The 16705-nt window shown below is 39.0% G+C and overlaps 1 protein-coding gene across 1 annotated transcript; it reads left to right on the top strand.

Annotated features, from left to right (window-relative positions):
- The first annotated feature begins 1022 nt into the window (after positions 1-1022).
- On the top strand, positions 1023-8069 carry irx4a (iroquois homeobox 4a). Its single transcript, XM_084725641.1, has 5 exons — positions 1023-1388; positions 2269-2520; positions 3502-3608; positions 5272-5582; positions 6890-8069. The coding sequence occupies exons 1-5, from the start codon at positions 1344-1346 to the stop codon at positions 7606-7608; spliced, it is 1434 nt and encodes a 477-aa protein (XP_084581767.1). The 5' UTR covers positions 1023-1343; the 3' UTR covers positions 7609-8069.
- Positions 8070-16705: the final 8636 nt, after the last annotated feature.

The raw sequence follows: 16705 nt of genomic DNA on the forward strand, positions 1-16705 counted from the left end.
ATTAATTTGAGGAGTGACCCCCGGGGCTATCCACATGTCTCAACCCGGGATTCTCCAAGCAAGGCGGCACCTAGCGCACCGACCAGCGCCGGCGCTGTGGCCAACGAGAGTTTGGAGTTTTTTGGCTGTTTTGGTGAAACAGCAGTTTCACGATTTTATCTGACCAAAACACACGAGAAAGAGAGGAAATGATAGATAGATACATAGATAGATAGATAGATAGATAGATAGATAGATAGATAGATAGATAGATAGACTTTACAAAATAAAAAAAAAATGGAATATTAATTTCATCACCAAAATTCTGGTATATATGATGCCTAAAAGCAATTTTAGATAGATAGATAGATAGATAGATAGATAGATAGATAGATAGATAGATAGATAGATAGATAGATAGATAGAACTCAGTGTTCTATCCCAAGTGGAATTGAAGCATAACATGACAGGAAAAGATAATTACCCAAAAAAAGAAAAAGAAAAAAGGAGAAGAAATCCACATACATGTTTTTAATATTTTTTTATTTACCATTTATTTGTATGCATGCATAAAAATACACTGCACTGTAATTTGTTTCTCTGCCCAGTCTGAAAATATTCTTTACTAATTAATTTAAAATCAATTAGTTGCCCATGTGATTAGCATCAGTGCGCAGGAATGATAAGAATGTGCTTAATTAGACCTAATGCATTTAAACTGATACATACGTTTGCATATTCAAGACACTGATTGGCCTAATTGATTGATTGGGGATGCAAATTAATCTCCCGGACATCTCTTCTTTAAAAACAAAAACAACAACAAAATACAAATCCACCCTCCTCTCTTCCATCTCATAGATTTTCTTGTTGGATTCTTCTTTCTTTCTGTTTTTGTCGTCATCCTGAGAAAGTGAAATGCATATTAAAGTTACAGTCTGGTCATTTTTAGAGTGGGAAACTTCTGACGTCAGAGTCACCGCCGTTTAAAACATCCTGCCTCTGCTGCTGACGTCTTTTATACTACTTTTTTATAAGGCAAAAATATGTATCTGACAACAAAGTGATTATTATAAGCGAAGAAAGTCTTAATTCATTTATCCGTGTTAAGACTTTTAAAAAGAAAAGGGAGCGCCAGAAGACTGTCTTCCTTTTATTTTATTTTTTTATTTTTTTTCCGTTGAAAGCCGTTTGAGTGGGGGGCATTTTACACAAATTAAACATGCTACTCTGCTTCGCCCTATAAGCATCCTAGGAGCCTGTGCTTACCAATCAATTGGTACAGTCAAACAGAGCCGCAGCCTGCGTGAGAGTGGAGACCTTCAGTCTCGCTTTATTTCTGGATATTGGGGGACCTCTCTACCATGTCATATCCACAATTTGGATATCCCTATTCGTCTGCTCCACAAGTAAGTTCATATAACTACCTTTGACCATTTTCATGTCTTGTTTTGGTTCTGATATTGCAGCGATTGATTATCTCATCGATTTACGCGTGATGTTTTTTACGCATTTTGGCCAAGAATCAGGGGAGCTGTCACAGTCTTTCGGATATCGGGAAGGTGTTGCATTACAGCCAGTGATACCTGTGCTCCTGCAACGTGAGAAAGAAGAGGAAAACCAAAAAAACACAGCGAGACCCCCGACCTCCCGTTCACTGATTTCTGCGAGATAATAGCCGCTCTGTAATGTCAACCATATGTTTATCTGCGCTGGAACACACATGCCAACTTGTTCTGCACACGCTGCGTGTGTTTGCGCCATAACCCAGCTGCTGTTTTGTTTTGGCTTTGAGCCATAAAAAATCATTTGGGCATTACTTCGGGTATTACTGGGCGATGTTGGGAAAACATGTTGTTTCTGTTTGTAACGCGTGGGTCTCATTTGGGGCAAAGCTAATAGACGGCTCGTTTTGGACACGTTTTACGCGCACATTACAACAAGAATATGACGCATCATTCATCATCAAACATCAGCCTTTACTAGTCATTTTGATGCTGTATTTTTTTGCTTTTAAAGAATGTCAGTCTAACAAGAAAAATTGCGAAGAAGAAAAAACATTTACTGTCAACAAACTTATTTAAATTGTGCTTAATTTTGTTGATAAGTAAAAAGTGTAAACAGGTAGAATCGTGTTCATTTCAGAAGACCATTTTTCTTTAAAATTAAACAAAAAAAAAGAAATAAAAGTTACAAACTAACTTCCACATCAAGGTGCTCAAGATTAACATTTGATTTTATTTCAAGTAAAACACACCAATAACTTTTTCTTTCTCGGTCCCCACCCAGTTCCTGATGACAACCAACTCTCTGACCACTTGCTGCGAGTCCACCGGCAGATCCATCGCCGACTCGGGAGTAGCGGCGTCCGGGCAGACCCCAGTCTACTGTCCCGTGTACGAGAGCCGGCTGCTGGCCACGGCGAGGCACGAACTCAGCTCCGCAGCCGCGCTGGGCGTGTACGGGAGCCCCTACACCAGCGGTCAAGGCTATGGGAATTACGTTACATACGGCACGGACGCCTCGGCTTTCTACTCACTGGTAAGCTCTCCATCTGATCCTTCTTGGCATTGATTAATGGAGCCGCAGGGTGCTGCTGAGGCTTGAGCCAGGCGCACCTCTCCTTACACTGAAAAATATCTGCCCTTTACTGTAAATGATTTATTCTCATGTCACACTTCAAGGCAACTTTTCTCTGAAAAATACTTCTCAGTAGGGAGAGATAGGCTCACTTTCTTGTGTCATAGTTTGCCTTGAGACTAATCATTTTTATGAAACTAGGCAGAAAATAATTCCATTAATGTTGACAAAGTGGTTTGAATTGAAAGGAGTGGATTTTTACAAACTTTTAAGGCTCAGTATTTCATAAAATTGTGAAAATATTTTTTTTTAATTAATATACTTATGAAATGTTTTGATAAGATCCTAACAGGAATAGAAAGGCCTGTAAAGTCCAAGAATTCTGTTTGTTCCACTTAGTTTGTGTTTCCATTTCTGGTAAAAGTATGGTGAAAAGAACATTCAAAAAAACTATGCTTTTGGAACTGATAATTGAGATTATCAGAGATTATCTGTCTAAACAAAGGTTCAGTAAAATAAAATACAAATACAGTAATTAGACCAGGAAACACTATGGAACCCTTATAGATTTATTTGCACAGATCCCTGCAGCGATCAAGCTTATAAACCTAATGTTACCCAAGTTTCTTTTTGTTGAAACTTATTTTGAAAGTAGTGTCATTTAAATTGCCACATAACCACAGATATCTGAATGTAACCCTTCCTGTGTACACTTTATTATTGTATAGTTTTTCAGTGTTTCATTTTGCAGGAAGATTTCAAAATGTTTAAAATTCTGATTTACCCTCTTCAAAAGCTTTAACTGCATGACCAAGCAACTTTTAATTTAGACAGCTGATACAAATCTTTCTTCATGTATCGAGGTGAGTCATTTAATCTACCAAAACTGATCTCCTATTTTGTGTCACTTTTTAAAAGTCTTGTTTTTGTGTATGATTGCAGGGCACATTTGATACTAAAGATGCCACAGCTTCTGCGCATGCGGGGATAACCCAGGCAACAGCCTACTATCCTTATGATCCTACGCTGGGACAGTATCAGTATGACAGGTGGGTTGTTTCTGTGCCAACCTTCTCTTGATGTTTCTAATGTAAAAAGCAAGTTTATGAATGGAAACATCTGTACACTGTGAGTGAACGTTACTTTAAAACAATGTTATAAAGGATGGAAAAGTTATATGCGCCATCAGAATTACATCAGCTGTTTAGTGAGCTGTTAAGTCCACTGTCACACAAGTTTGAAAGCTTATCTAAGATGCTTTAAATGGCTAAAACAGGATGCAATCAAAATTCAGACGAACAGTAACTGTTTAAGTCTTGCACACTGATGTAGGGTGAGTTTCCCCAGCATTAGATCAATCATTCCCCGAGAGGTCGAGGTCATTCTCATCACATCCAGCAACACTAGGTGATCACCTTCATCTTATGACATATTTCTTTCCTGATGAGGTGAAGTGGTTCAGAAGACTTGTGCCCCTTTCAGAAAAGACATGAGGCCTCTTCAGTGCTGTGACGATCAGGCCTGCCATATCGAAAGGTCTTCCCAATAATGAGTCTGTAACATGGTGAAAATGTAAAGCATGAATGATACCTGATTGTGGGTAACTGTGATCAGGAACTTTTCAAATGGTAGCAGTATCAGAAGTGAATGGGAACGGCAGAGAAAACAATTTTGCTTTTGCTCATGTTGTGTGTCAGATGATCAGCAGTATCACATTGATTAGCCTTAGTACAACATGAGACTTCACATTACATCACTTCTTTTGCCAATCACTCTAAATTCAGTACAAACTGCAAAAAGTGTCAGCAGGAATGCTAATAAGTGCACATGTAGCAAAAGGCCTCAGTCTGAGGCAAAACAGAATTAGTGGCACTCAGAAAAAACAAGCAGGCCTAACAGCAATACCGCTCTGTCTGCGCCCGTCTTTCACCTGAGGGCTCATCATTACACTCAATAAAGCAATTTTACAGTCTATTTTATCTGCAAGGGAACAACGTGGGCTATGGAAAGGTGCAGCACTCCTCTACTTTTGATTCCCTTAGCAGTGCTTGACCTGCACTAAGCTATACGGAGCAATAAAGGCCTCATAAAAGCCTCCCCTGAGAGGACTTTTACAGCTCACTGCTGACTGAAAATCAACACTGTGCATTTTAAATGTAGGCCTACGGTTAGAGAGGGTAGGGAAGCAGTCGTGTGCTGCGCCAGAATGGTTTCAATACGGTGATAATGGAAAATATAAATGCATATAGTTCAAACACAGTTGACATTATTACTGATTGAATAAATTTGCGTGTTTTCCAAAACATACTCTTGCATATTTACCTGTGATATTAGCATAAATGGGTCTCAGGGAAGTTTTGTGCAACACAGTGTGCTGTACAGTATGTGCTGCACATGATCCTACCGGGTCCAATGTTTATGGACCGGCCAGCCTCTGTACTTCCTAAATTTTGTCTTTCAACTGCAATGTATACTTTAAGTTTTCATATCCTTACACAGTTATAGCAGCTTGCATGTTTATGAGTGGGACTGTCAGGCTTAGAGGGGCATGCTATGCATAATTCCAACAAGATTCCAGGAAGCAGATGGCTCTGTCATGGCTTCCAGGAGAGAAACTGCCAGGGCAACACATTCCAAATTGTCATGCAACAAGCATCCCATGTTATGTTTACTCTCTCGTTACCATCGTGCTTGTGTTCTTCTCATTAACAGATATGGTTCCATGGATGGGGGAACGAGGCGGAAGAATGCCACGCGCGAGACGACCAGCACACTGAAGGCCTGGCTGCAGGAGCACAGGAAGAACCCGTATCCAACCAAAGGGGAGAAGATCATGCTGGCCATCATCACCAAGATGACCCTGACGCAGGTCTCCACCTGGTTCGCCAACGCCAGGAGAAGGCTCAAGAAGGAGAACAAGATGACATGGCCGCCCAGGAATAAGGGCTCAGAGGAGAAGAGATATGACGAGGATGAGGATGGGTCTCAGGAGGAGCAGATAAAAAGCGAGAACAATGAGGATGGTTAGTGTCACACAATGTGTTGGTGCTCTACAGAAATAGACTGTAAAGCTTTAAGATAAATTGTTTGACAGAATATTACAGGTGGCTTTTGTCTCAAAAGAAAGTTAAAAAAAAATGTGTATTCATGACATCTAATCTTAAAAATGTTGCTGTATGACAACATTCATATCCAAAGTATTGTGTTTTACTTGAGTTTTGTTGCAAATGGACAGTTTCAGATTATTATTCTATTAGACTTGCACTCATTCACATAGAGGGATCAGAATGAATCAAAGTAATTTCTGAAGAAAAATTAAGAAAATGATATCCATGATCACAATCCTTTGGAAAGTCCACTGTTGACCAACATCTTGAAAACTTAAATCCCCTCTATTTTCTTTTCATCTGATGAACTATAAGCTCGGATGATGTTACCATGCTGAAAGCCAAAATCGGACAAAAGAGCCACACACTGTGCTGACAGCTCCCAGCAATTTTAATTGAGCAACATTCTGATCTGACAGAGATTTTCATCAGACATTATGAAGTGATGTAGTCAATGAAAATTGTAATACCACACCTATCAGTCATTGTAAAGCATTTCATTCTCTTCAACCATTTAAGTCTTATGTCTTATTTCATTTTTTAAATATAGAATTTTAACAAAAATGAAAACTGCATTTTGCTGATAATAAGAAACACAGGATGATGATGTCTTAGAATTTGTTTATTGTAACATTTTATACTTTTAATATCCACAGTGCTAAATTCAATTTATTTACTTGTATTATTTTAAAAATAAACTTGTCATGAGCATCAGCAGTTGTCAAATGACGGTCATGAAACTCAGCAAACTTAAACATTAAGTTTGGAATACCATCAGACAGGCCTCAGTCTGGGATATAGTGGAGGGTTAAACCACTTAAACTAAGTTTAGGTTTGTTTCTAATGGTCATATTTTATATATTTTTCAACTTTTTGAGCTGAACATGACTTGATATTTCTGATAGGCCTAAATTCATTTAGTTAGTAATTTAAGTAGGACTAGAAGTGAATTGAAGTTCATCAAACTGTACTTTACTAACAGTATATCTTGTGCAACATGATTTATGATAATTTTATATTTATTTTTTAATGTTTTTAAAATTTATAATTAGACTGGAAATATTTATTCCTTAATTAAGTCGAACAAGTGTAATTTTTACAGTGTGTAATGCCAACTTCAGCACTTGATTCCAGAGTGACTGTTCAGGATGCCACTATCAGATCTGATGCCATGTCGTGCCTCACTGACTGTCTTCTCTCTCCTCTTCTTCTCTTCTTCGCAGAGACCAGAAGTCGGCCTGATAAGGACCTCCAGTTGAGCGACTTGGACGATTTCGACACCCTGGAGTCTGAGAGCTCGGAGTGCGAGCTGAAGCACCGGTACCACATGAACACACACATGTCAACGACCAGCGACGAGCACCTCATCAAGGACGCGTCTCTGAAAATCTCCATCCCTGTTTCTCTGGGAGGGGAGCAGCAGGACTTGAGCAAAAGTTGTCTCAAAACGAGCCCGGAGGACTTCCAGGCGGACAGCAGACAGCAGGTAAAGGCGTGTTACAACCAACAGCAGCAGCAGCAGGGGCACCAGATATTAGACGGCAAACCTCGCATCTGGTCTTTGGCCCAAACTGCGACGTCCCTGAACCAGACTGAGTACCCGTCCTGTATGCTGAGATGCCAGCCGCCGCCTTCCTCCCTCAGCCCATCCCCCGCCGCTACCTCACCCGTGACCGGCCTGGACAACAGGCAGGACTCGCCGGTCACGACCCTGAGAAACTGGGTGGACGGGGTTTTCCACGACCCCTTGTTCAGGCACAGCACTTTGAGCCAGGCTCTGACCAACACCACCGTCTCTTGGACCACGAACACCAAAGGCGCCATCCTGGAGACGGAGAGGAGCGCGGCGGCCTTGCAGCAGCAGCAGCAGCAGCATCACGACTCCTCCAAAGACAGTGCCATGACTTTCCCAAAAACTATCAACAAACTTTTCTGCTCCTAACGAAACCAAATGACCCTTTTATTTGCAAAAAGAGAGAGACTTTTTGTGACTGCCCGACCGAAAGTCGGATGGAAAAGCCTATTTCGTCTCCATGATTCCCTCTTTCTGTTTGGTTCGTTTTTCAAAAGCAGCTATAAACTGTTACATTGGCGTTACACAAGTGAAATATCCGGATCGATTTGACTTATTTGATTTTAACGCACGCACAAAACTTATCGAAATGTATAACTAAAAGTTTACATCATGGAAAAAGAAAATAGGCCTAAGGTTTACATGATTTTTCTTTTTACTTCTTTCTTTCCTATGCGCATGCAAATGTAATTGAATATTATTTAGGTCTCAGCAGTTGAGTATCACTATTAAAAGAAAAAAAAAGTCTCACAAATGCACAGCTCTCCTTGGAAGTGAGAGCGTCTCAACTTTGTTCACTGAAAATAAAAGCAGTCGGTTTCTGAATAAGAGTTGCTGTCCATGGTGCTGAAATACATGGTAGTCACATAATGTCCTGGGCCTTGCTTTTCTGCCTCGATCTCTTTTTGCATTATTTTAAAACTGCTACAAGGACTTTTTTTACTGGTTATAAAACAGCCCCAATTTATTACTGATGCTTCTATAAATCCTACGTAAGTTAAGGAGACCATCCGCGAGAAGATTGTCTGTTTCTATACACTTTTTCTTGATGCCTACTACCAGACGGATTCTCCAAATCAGGTGAAATGAGCCAGTGTTTACATTTTTCATATGAAAAGTTAGAGTGAGTCGTACGTTAACCACTTAAAATTGAAACCCGGGTTGATTTTATTTAGATATTTTTTATGCTTGACATTATACTTTGTAGTTATTGCAGTGGAAACACTGCTGCTTTTGTCCACAGGAAAGTTCCTGGTAGTACCTTTAATGCCTCCTACCAGGTCTGATCTTTATGAAATCAGATAAAACAAGCCAGTTAAAAGAAGCAAGAGGAGTTTTTTTTTTAGGTCATTTTATTTTTGGCGTTATATTTAGTGGTTATTACGGTGGAAACACTGCCGCTTTTGTCCACAGGGGCCTCCAAAATCATCAAAATATCCTTGTAGTAGCTTTAAAATCCTGTAAAACCACGTCCAATCCTTTACCACATGGCAGGGCCTACTCCACGCCTCTCACCATGTGTTATTTTTCAGAAAAAAAAAAACATCCACTCCCATTTAGTGACAGCGAGAAAATGAGGCGGCTCAACCCTCAAGACAGAACAATATCAGTATCTAAGATCTGCCTCATTAATTCCCTCTAAACAGGCTGTAATTGGGATGTTCGCAGTCATATTTCATGTCGCCCTATTGATTTCCCCTCTCAGCTCTCTGATAATATTATCGAAACATCTCAACACCGGCCATGATGCAGCTGTCAAAAGGGTAAGTTATTCGCTATACGTCTGTTAATGGGTTCAAAAACGGAGGGAGGCCCCCTGCGAAATCATTTTTGAAGTGAGGAGTTTTCGTTTTGACACTAACCCCTCAATTTCCCGGAGACGGCCGGGGCCCTGCAGAAAACAGCCGGGTGGATGCTGATGCTGAAAAGTGAAAGGGCTTTACGGGAGAGAGAGAGAGGGAGAGGTACTCACGTCGTCCAGAAGTGAAAAGGGCAAAGGAACTCGAATTAGTTGTTGTAGATAAAAGGGCAAAAAGAAAGGAGTCAAGGGTACTTGACAGTAATGGCGAAAGTGGAGCTCTCGGGGGACTCTGTCTGTCCTGTGAGAGGAGAGGGTGAAGAAGGGGGGGGCTTCAGTGATGAATTTTAATGGGAAAAGCACCCCCCCACCTTGGAAGAAAGTGCAATGGTGGACAAAAGGGATTTTCTATAAATCGGAGTCGGGATGTATGTTTTTATTTGCTTTCTTAGCTCGCCTGCAGCATTTTCTAAAGCAGACTTGACATAAGCGCAGCATAAATTGTAGAAAAGAGAGATCTGACAGGTGCATGTGGGGTTAATAGGCACTTATTTTTATATGGGGGTATTTTTAATTCACATTTTCCTTAATGTAGGCAGGTTTATTAGCCTACATGCAAAACTGTGTGTTTAATTTTTCATGGCTACTGATAGAAAAATTAGGACAGAGTTAAAGTCCCCACAGATAAGACAATAGGCTTATGGCCTTTAATTAATTTAGCATGAAGACAGATTTTTATTAGACCTCCGAACCAAGTGGCTTTTTATTTGAGAGAAAGAGACATTAAGTAAGAGACAGAGGATAGAGAGAGAAAGAGAGAAGGGAGGGAGTGGGGGCAGCTATAACTAAATCATTCAGCCGTGGCAAATACGAACACACAGAGGGAGCGAGATGGTAAATTAACAGGAGCTTTTTACATAGAGACCAAATAAAACTGTAATCAGCGACGCGTTACTTTTCATTAAGCCGGCTTGACAGCAGCATATTCAGCCACTATACTCCCCGACACATTGGAGCAGGAGCAGCAAGGTCCGGGGCTGAAATAAACTGCTCTCAAACCGAGAGTCATAAGATAATTCCTTAAGCTCCATTAACAACTCTTAGCCGCAGGAAATGGGCTCCCCCTGAAAACATCTCCAAATCTAAAAGCTTTATCGACCTGGCAAACCTCAGCTGATGGCTTCTCTTTTTTTTTTTTTTTTCTCCACCCCCCCTCTCTCTTTCTCACTCTCTCCTTCTCTCTCTCACCCCCTCCCCTTTTTCTTTTTCTTTTTTTTTTTCCAACTTAAGGGACAGAAACGTCCAACTGAGGTAATAGACTTTGACACAACACATTAAATGGGAAATGAGAAAAGGGAGAAGAAAGGGCACTCTTAAACGCCTTTTAAACGTTACCAATTAGAGGTTTAAAACTTGAATAAGATGTAGGCCTGTGGCATATGCCTGACTGATGGGACATTTAACTGAATACCTTCCCCGCTTGGTAAAAGCAGCACGTAAGTGAGTGGCAGTATGTAGTGGCCCTGTGAGGCAGCTGAGTCAAGGGATTCATACAAAAGCGTTATCTCACTTCTAAAGCAGCACTCCTGCCCAACATGACTGTCTCGAGATAAGTTTTAAATTCACATTGGTTCAAATGATATCCTAAAAGTTATGGAACCATTTGGTAGGGGAGACTGGGGAGAGCTGTAGCACTGGGTTAGTTGTAACATTGCCACGTTCACCAATTAGGAAAGTGCTGCAGTGGTATCATCCACCCCAGTGAGCACCGACTGGGATTTCAGTGTTGATTTCTAGTTGAAAGCTGCAGTTACAAAATCAAGATGTCACGAAACAGAAATTTAAAGTTTAATCATTATGATCATTTGTTCATTAGTATGTTGAAAGAGAGACAATATTGATGGGTGTGAAGGTATTTCTTCAAAGTCATGTTTCACTGGTAGGAGAAATCTGGTCTACACGAAGACGTGATTTTGACAAATGTAATTTTTCATATGAAATGTCACACTGCCCAGGCTGTGTGCTTCAAACAAGAAATGTCCAAGACATAATCATGGGAGAATTAATTAATATAAAATAAAGAAATTGCACTTCTTGCGGTAGCCTAATGTGCATGTGCAAGTACTTAGGTGTATTGGTCACAACTTTGATTATTCCTTAGGGATATGCAATGGGATGTAGCATAAAGAACGACAAAGATGCTTCATTGGATAGGATGATGTGGTGGTTGAGGGATTCAACACCTTATGGAATATACTTTTTTCTGACTTTCAACTGAGATTTTTTGATGTAGTTTCTTAATTAGGCACCAGAGTGATGATAGGTTCTGATTCATACAATGTAGTGGATAAAAAATGTCACTATTGCAAATTTTGGTGAAATATGGTCTAAATGTCTTATTCATCTTCAAATAGCCAGTGAACAAAAAAACTTGAACTTATTCTGAATGTCTTCACACAGGTGATCATATTCATCTTTTAAAGGTCATTTCAGTAGAAAAATGCTCACTGGGATGGTACACTCCTATTTCCTTTTTGAGCTCACCGGAGAAGTTGTATGTCTCTGTAAGCAACATTCTGCATTTTATGACCAAAAAACTGATTTTCAGGTAAGAAGGTACATTTGTTTTAGATTATTATTTTCCTTGCATGCATTGTCTTGTAGATACAATGATTTAACTTACAGAACCTAAAGTAGCAGTCTCCATTTGATGTTTTAAATCCATTCCACTTTAAATTGTTAACTTAATTCAAAATGTTTATTCTTTCATTTCTTATTCTTTAATTAATCTTTCTCTTTTTAATTCTTTTGAATAGTGGTGATGTCATTTCAGCACATTACCTCTCATTGTTACATCTTTCCCCAACTAGTGTTACAACTCCCCCCCAGTAGTGGAGTAGGTTGTAACAACAGTATTTTTATTGTATTTGACATTAACTCACATAATCTGTGATTGTGTTGTAGACGTCCAATTGAGTTTTATTTGCAGTAGGTAAATATGGGTACCGTGTATCAAAGTTTGAGAGGTCTAGCACAAACAAACACTGAATTACAAATCCTCCAACAAAAAGTTTTATGACCAACCCTGGTCTTTGCTACTTCTTTCTTCCTTCTTTACCTTTTTAAACAAACATCCTGTCAAACACAGATGCTCTATCTTTACTGGTCAAGAAGGCTCAATCAGCAGCATGGAGCTTCCCCAGAGAGAAGCAGAGAGTCTGGGTCAGGTTAATACCACTGTGACCCTGAGCCATAAATATATTTACACATCATTACACATCAACATACACACACTCAAACTCACACAAGCACAGAATCCCATTCAAATGCTGCCCCGCCACCCACACACATCAGGGTTAATTGAATATTTAATCTATTCATTGACTAACATTAATATGGTGAGAATAGCGGTAATGTGATCAAAGCTTAAATGAAAATATGAAGCATGACCTCACACACTGAGCAGTGTAGACGGACCACACACACACACACACACACACACACACACAGATGCAGAAGGCACAAGGCTGTTATGGCCAGAATGCCCTCATTCAAGAATCAATGGAATGGCCTTTTATTCCAATTAAAATAAAGTGCATTATTATTAGAAAATATAAATTCACAGCCATGATAAACAAAACAGCCTGTAGGTGTGTAATCATGTAATTTCAAACGCATTTTTTCTGAGGATTAAATTACATCTAAATGTCAGTTGATGTGAATGCTTGGCATGGCTGATCTTAGCAAATGAATATATTGATGTAATACAAAGTATAATACACCACATATATCAATAGAGGAGTTTATAAAAGGAAGTAGGGAAGACCAAAGTGAAAACTTAAAATATACATTCATATACAAATATACATCCACATCTTACTTTAAAAAAATCATACAGCAATGTAGTGGAATCAACTAGTCTTTTCAATTAACAGAAATAGTTTTAACTGTTCAAATTACTTAAACTTAAATTTCTAGTATTTATTTTCAGAAGATTTAAGACCTTATAAACATGACTTCTTCTAACTTGAGGTCTTTTAACTTGAACTGATGAGCTGAATGAATGTACTATGCAGTGTTCGATCAACTCATTAAATTACATTTCTAAAGAAATATGATTAGCATATTCCGAGACCCGTATTTTTATAATTTGAATAAAAAAATATATGATGAAAATTTGTTTTCACAATAATGGAACCACTGTGAACCATGGTGTAGGTTAATGAATTCATTGGAAGCTTTGTCACATATTGTCTTTGAGCTGGAACAAAGTAGCTCCGACAGGAGCAGCTACACCTGTCTGTTCTTTGTGTGAAATGAAAAACAGATTTTTCAAGCAAAGAAAAATAAAAGGAAATCAAGTTTGATTATAATATTTGTCAGTGTGTCTGAGTTGTTGATTCAACTTAGTTTATTGAACATATTTACTCAAGTACAACTGAATTAATAATAATAATAATTTATAGTCAAGTTTGTTTGACTACAAAAATTCATTTGTTTTGAATCATTACAAAATGACTACAGCTTTTCTTTTCAAATTCAGTCAACTCAAATTTTTAAGGCAGCCCAGACACTAACTTTTAAAACAAATACTTTCCTCTCTTATTCTGTTTTTTGAAGTGTACCCTCACTGCTGTCAAGATGAAGTGTAGAATGTTTACCCCTCTACTTTATAATCTGAAGGGCCTCCTTGTATTCTTCCTTCACTGCTTGGAGATATGGTCTGTGTGTGTGTGCGTGTATGATCATATGTGTGTATTTGTGGCTGTGGTCAGAGCCCAGCTGCCAAAACGACATGTCTTGGATGTGCCTTTAGGCCCCAGTGACTGGCCTCTATCAGGCCTCTATCATCACCTCCCTGCAGTGGTTCCACAGGTCAAGAGGTTTCAGCCTGAGGGGCATCGCTTTTCACCATTTCAGTCTTCCTAGGCTGCCTGACTGAACTTTGTCTGAACTGACTGTGATAGAAAAATGCTACCCATATCAAGTACTATTTTTTATGTTATATACTCCTACTTCCATGCATAAAAACAAAATAGAGTAGTCTAAAAATGCTTCTAAAAATGTCCAATTAATTTTTTTCTGTTAGTTCTGCTCTTTTCTCAAGTAGCAGAATTTATAGAAGATAGAGTTTGGCTTATTTGGTTACCTGACTATGCCCACCAGTGGTGTAGTCCCCCCAAAAAAGCCCCGGATCATCTCACACCCTCTTAAAGGCAGGAGAAAAGTCAAGAGGGTCTAATGGGTCATCACAACACACTTCAACTCTGTCCGACAACTTAAACTCAGTTAAGCTCACCACCAGATAACTGAGATTCTATAAGCAGCCATATAAGATTTTCACTGTCTGTTTGTCATGAGACTGATTTATGATTTTTATCTATAGCCTGGTTACAAGTTCATGAGATATCTAATATTACAGCAGTAGCACACTTACTCTTGACATTGAGGATATTTAGACAGTTTGTTGAAGTTTAAGATAGGAAACAAAAAAAAACAATATTCATGTGTTTAAAGTGATAGTTTGATTTTTTTGAAGTGGGGTCATATGAGGTACTTATCCATGGTCAGTGTATGCAGTAGATGCCAGTCACCATGCCTCCAGTTTGGAGAGGCAGCAGGAGGACCAGTGTAGGAAGCTAAGCAGTGTACTGCTGTGGGAAGGGTCAGCAACAATATGTATTTTAGCCACCTAAAAAAACGTCCATTTAAACAAATCAATATCAGTTCAGGTTTACACTACATTTAGAATATTTTCACCACTTAACTTTGCTATTGGACAGCCTCTTTTGACAAGAAACTGCTGTTATACAAGCCAGATATCGCTGTCTCCATACTAACCAGACTCAGGCAAATTCAATAATTTAACCTCACAGAACATGAGAGCTGCTGGTCTGCCGCTGCCTTGACCTGTTAAATTGTTTGATATTGCGTGACTTTGGTGAATCTAAACTGTCCTTTGGAAACATCAAAGTCACTCAATAACAAAAACACATGAACAGATCAAGGCAGTGGTAGATCAATGACTCCCATGTTCTGCAGGGTAAAATTTTTGCCAGAGGAGTCTGGTTGAGAGAAAAAGAGTGATATTTGGCTTATATAATGGTGGTTCCCAATCAGAAAAGGCTGTCTGATGGCAAGATAAAATAGTGAAAATATTGTAAATATAGTGTATAGTTAAACTGATATAGATTTTTCTTTTTCTTTTGCGTAAAATATGTTTTGTTGAAGACCCCGTCCACAGCAGTTCATTGCTCAGCGTCCATGCTGGTGCTCCTCTCTGCTTCTCCAAACAGGGAGCGTGTTGACCGGCATGATCATGACTGTCGATAAATACCTCATACGACCTCACTTCAGATAACTCAGACTATCCCTTTAAGATGTTATGTTTTTGTCTTCTTTCTCATGAAGGCATTTGATGAACAAGCACATTTAAACATTTATAATGAGTATGAGAGTAGGTGCTACACCCAGCAACATGTAATCAAGGGTCAAACGTATACTCAAATTTCTTTGGTGAAGGTGGATGGTGTTCCCATCTGGTTGAAGCAGTAATGCTGAGTCAAATCATGTTGCCCTAACTTGTGGATCAGATGTAAGTCTACTATAGCCATGCCGCAGCATCTTGTAGTCATTATGTGTTATGAGATTACATTGTAAAGTGCAGCATCTGTGAAATTTAACTAAAAATTATGGTTATGTAAGCCAGCTGTACTTGAGCAAGGTGCTGGTGTAGTTACACACAAAAAGAAGAAAAAACAAAACAAAATTAGTTGGACATTGTTTTTTCATCTACAGTACTGCTAAAGCCATGTAGGAGTAATTGCTAAAGGTCAAAAGAGACTGTGTTTTACCAACACATTTGTGTTTATCATTCAGGACAGATCAATACAATATTGTTGTTTTAAAGAACAAAAGCCAGGGGAGACTTAACAGTGACCTTTGCTTCCATTTTCCATTGTGTTCAGGAGGTCCAGCAAAACATACAAATGAGGGCCCCAGGTTTCTCTGGATATAAAAGGTTTCTTAAAGTTCTGCGTAGATGTTTAACTGTGGAAAGGATTGGATAAGTTTCTTGTACAATAACTCAGCTTTTGAAAGAGTACTTCAGAAAAAAATGATGTCAACTTTGCCATCGTGCTGGGCTGCTATTGTTCCACACTGTCCAAAAAAAGTTAAGAGACCTACCCAAAAGACTGAAATTTAAACTTGAACCCAAACTTTAAATATCCATAAAGATGAAGGAACAAAATCCAGGCTGAAATTATGCCTCCTTACAAAATGTAACTGGGAATCCAAGTGTATGAGTGGGCATCTGTAAAAATGGTTGCATCTACTCAAAATAAAACCAAATTGAACATGACTTAACTTAATTATACAAAACCACCAAGTCAAACATATAACAATGCTATATTATAGAACCCGTTCACTAGATAGGAGGTACATGATGCTGCAGAATGTTGCTATTTCCCATCAGCCATAACAGGCTTTACTTGCCCAGGGTTGTTAATAATTATTATTGGAGGGTATGCACAATAATATCAGCACGTCATTTGTATTGGCCAATAATCATTTCTGCTGAAATGGCAGGCTTTAATCATCATGCTAGTATGTCTGCAGTGTGGAGGTTTTTAGAAGGTCCACCTTAACAGCTGTCTTTCTAATCAT

The sequence above is a fragment of the Lutjanus erythropterus genome, chromosome 9, assembly GCF_056507025.1.
Source record: "Lutjanus erythropterus isolate fLutEry1 chromosome 9, fLutEry1.hap2, whole genome shotgun sequence".
NCBI lineage: Eukaryota > Metazoa > Chordata > Actinopteri > Lutjaniformes > Lutjanidae > Lutjanus > Lutjanus erythropterus.

Coding starts and splice junctions, on each gene's coding strand:
- irx4a (XM_084725641.1), top strand. CDS start 1,344: ATGTCATATCCACAATTTGGATATCCCTATTCGTCTGCTCCACAA. Junction 1,389..2,268: donor CCTATTCGTCTGCTCCACAA/GTAAGTTCATAT, acceptor GTCCCCACCCAG/TTCCTGATGACAACCAACTC. Junction 5,583..6,889: donor AAGCGAGAACAATGAGGATG/GTTAGTGTCACA, acceptor TCTTCTTCGCAG/AGACCAGAAGTCGGCCTGAT.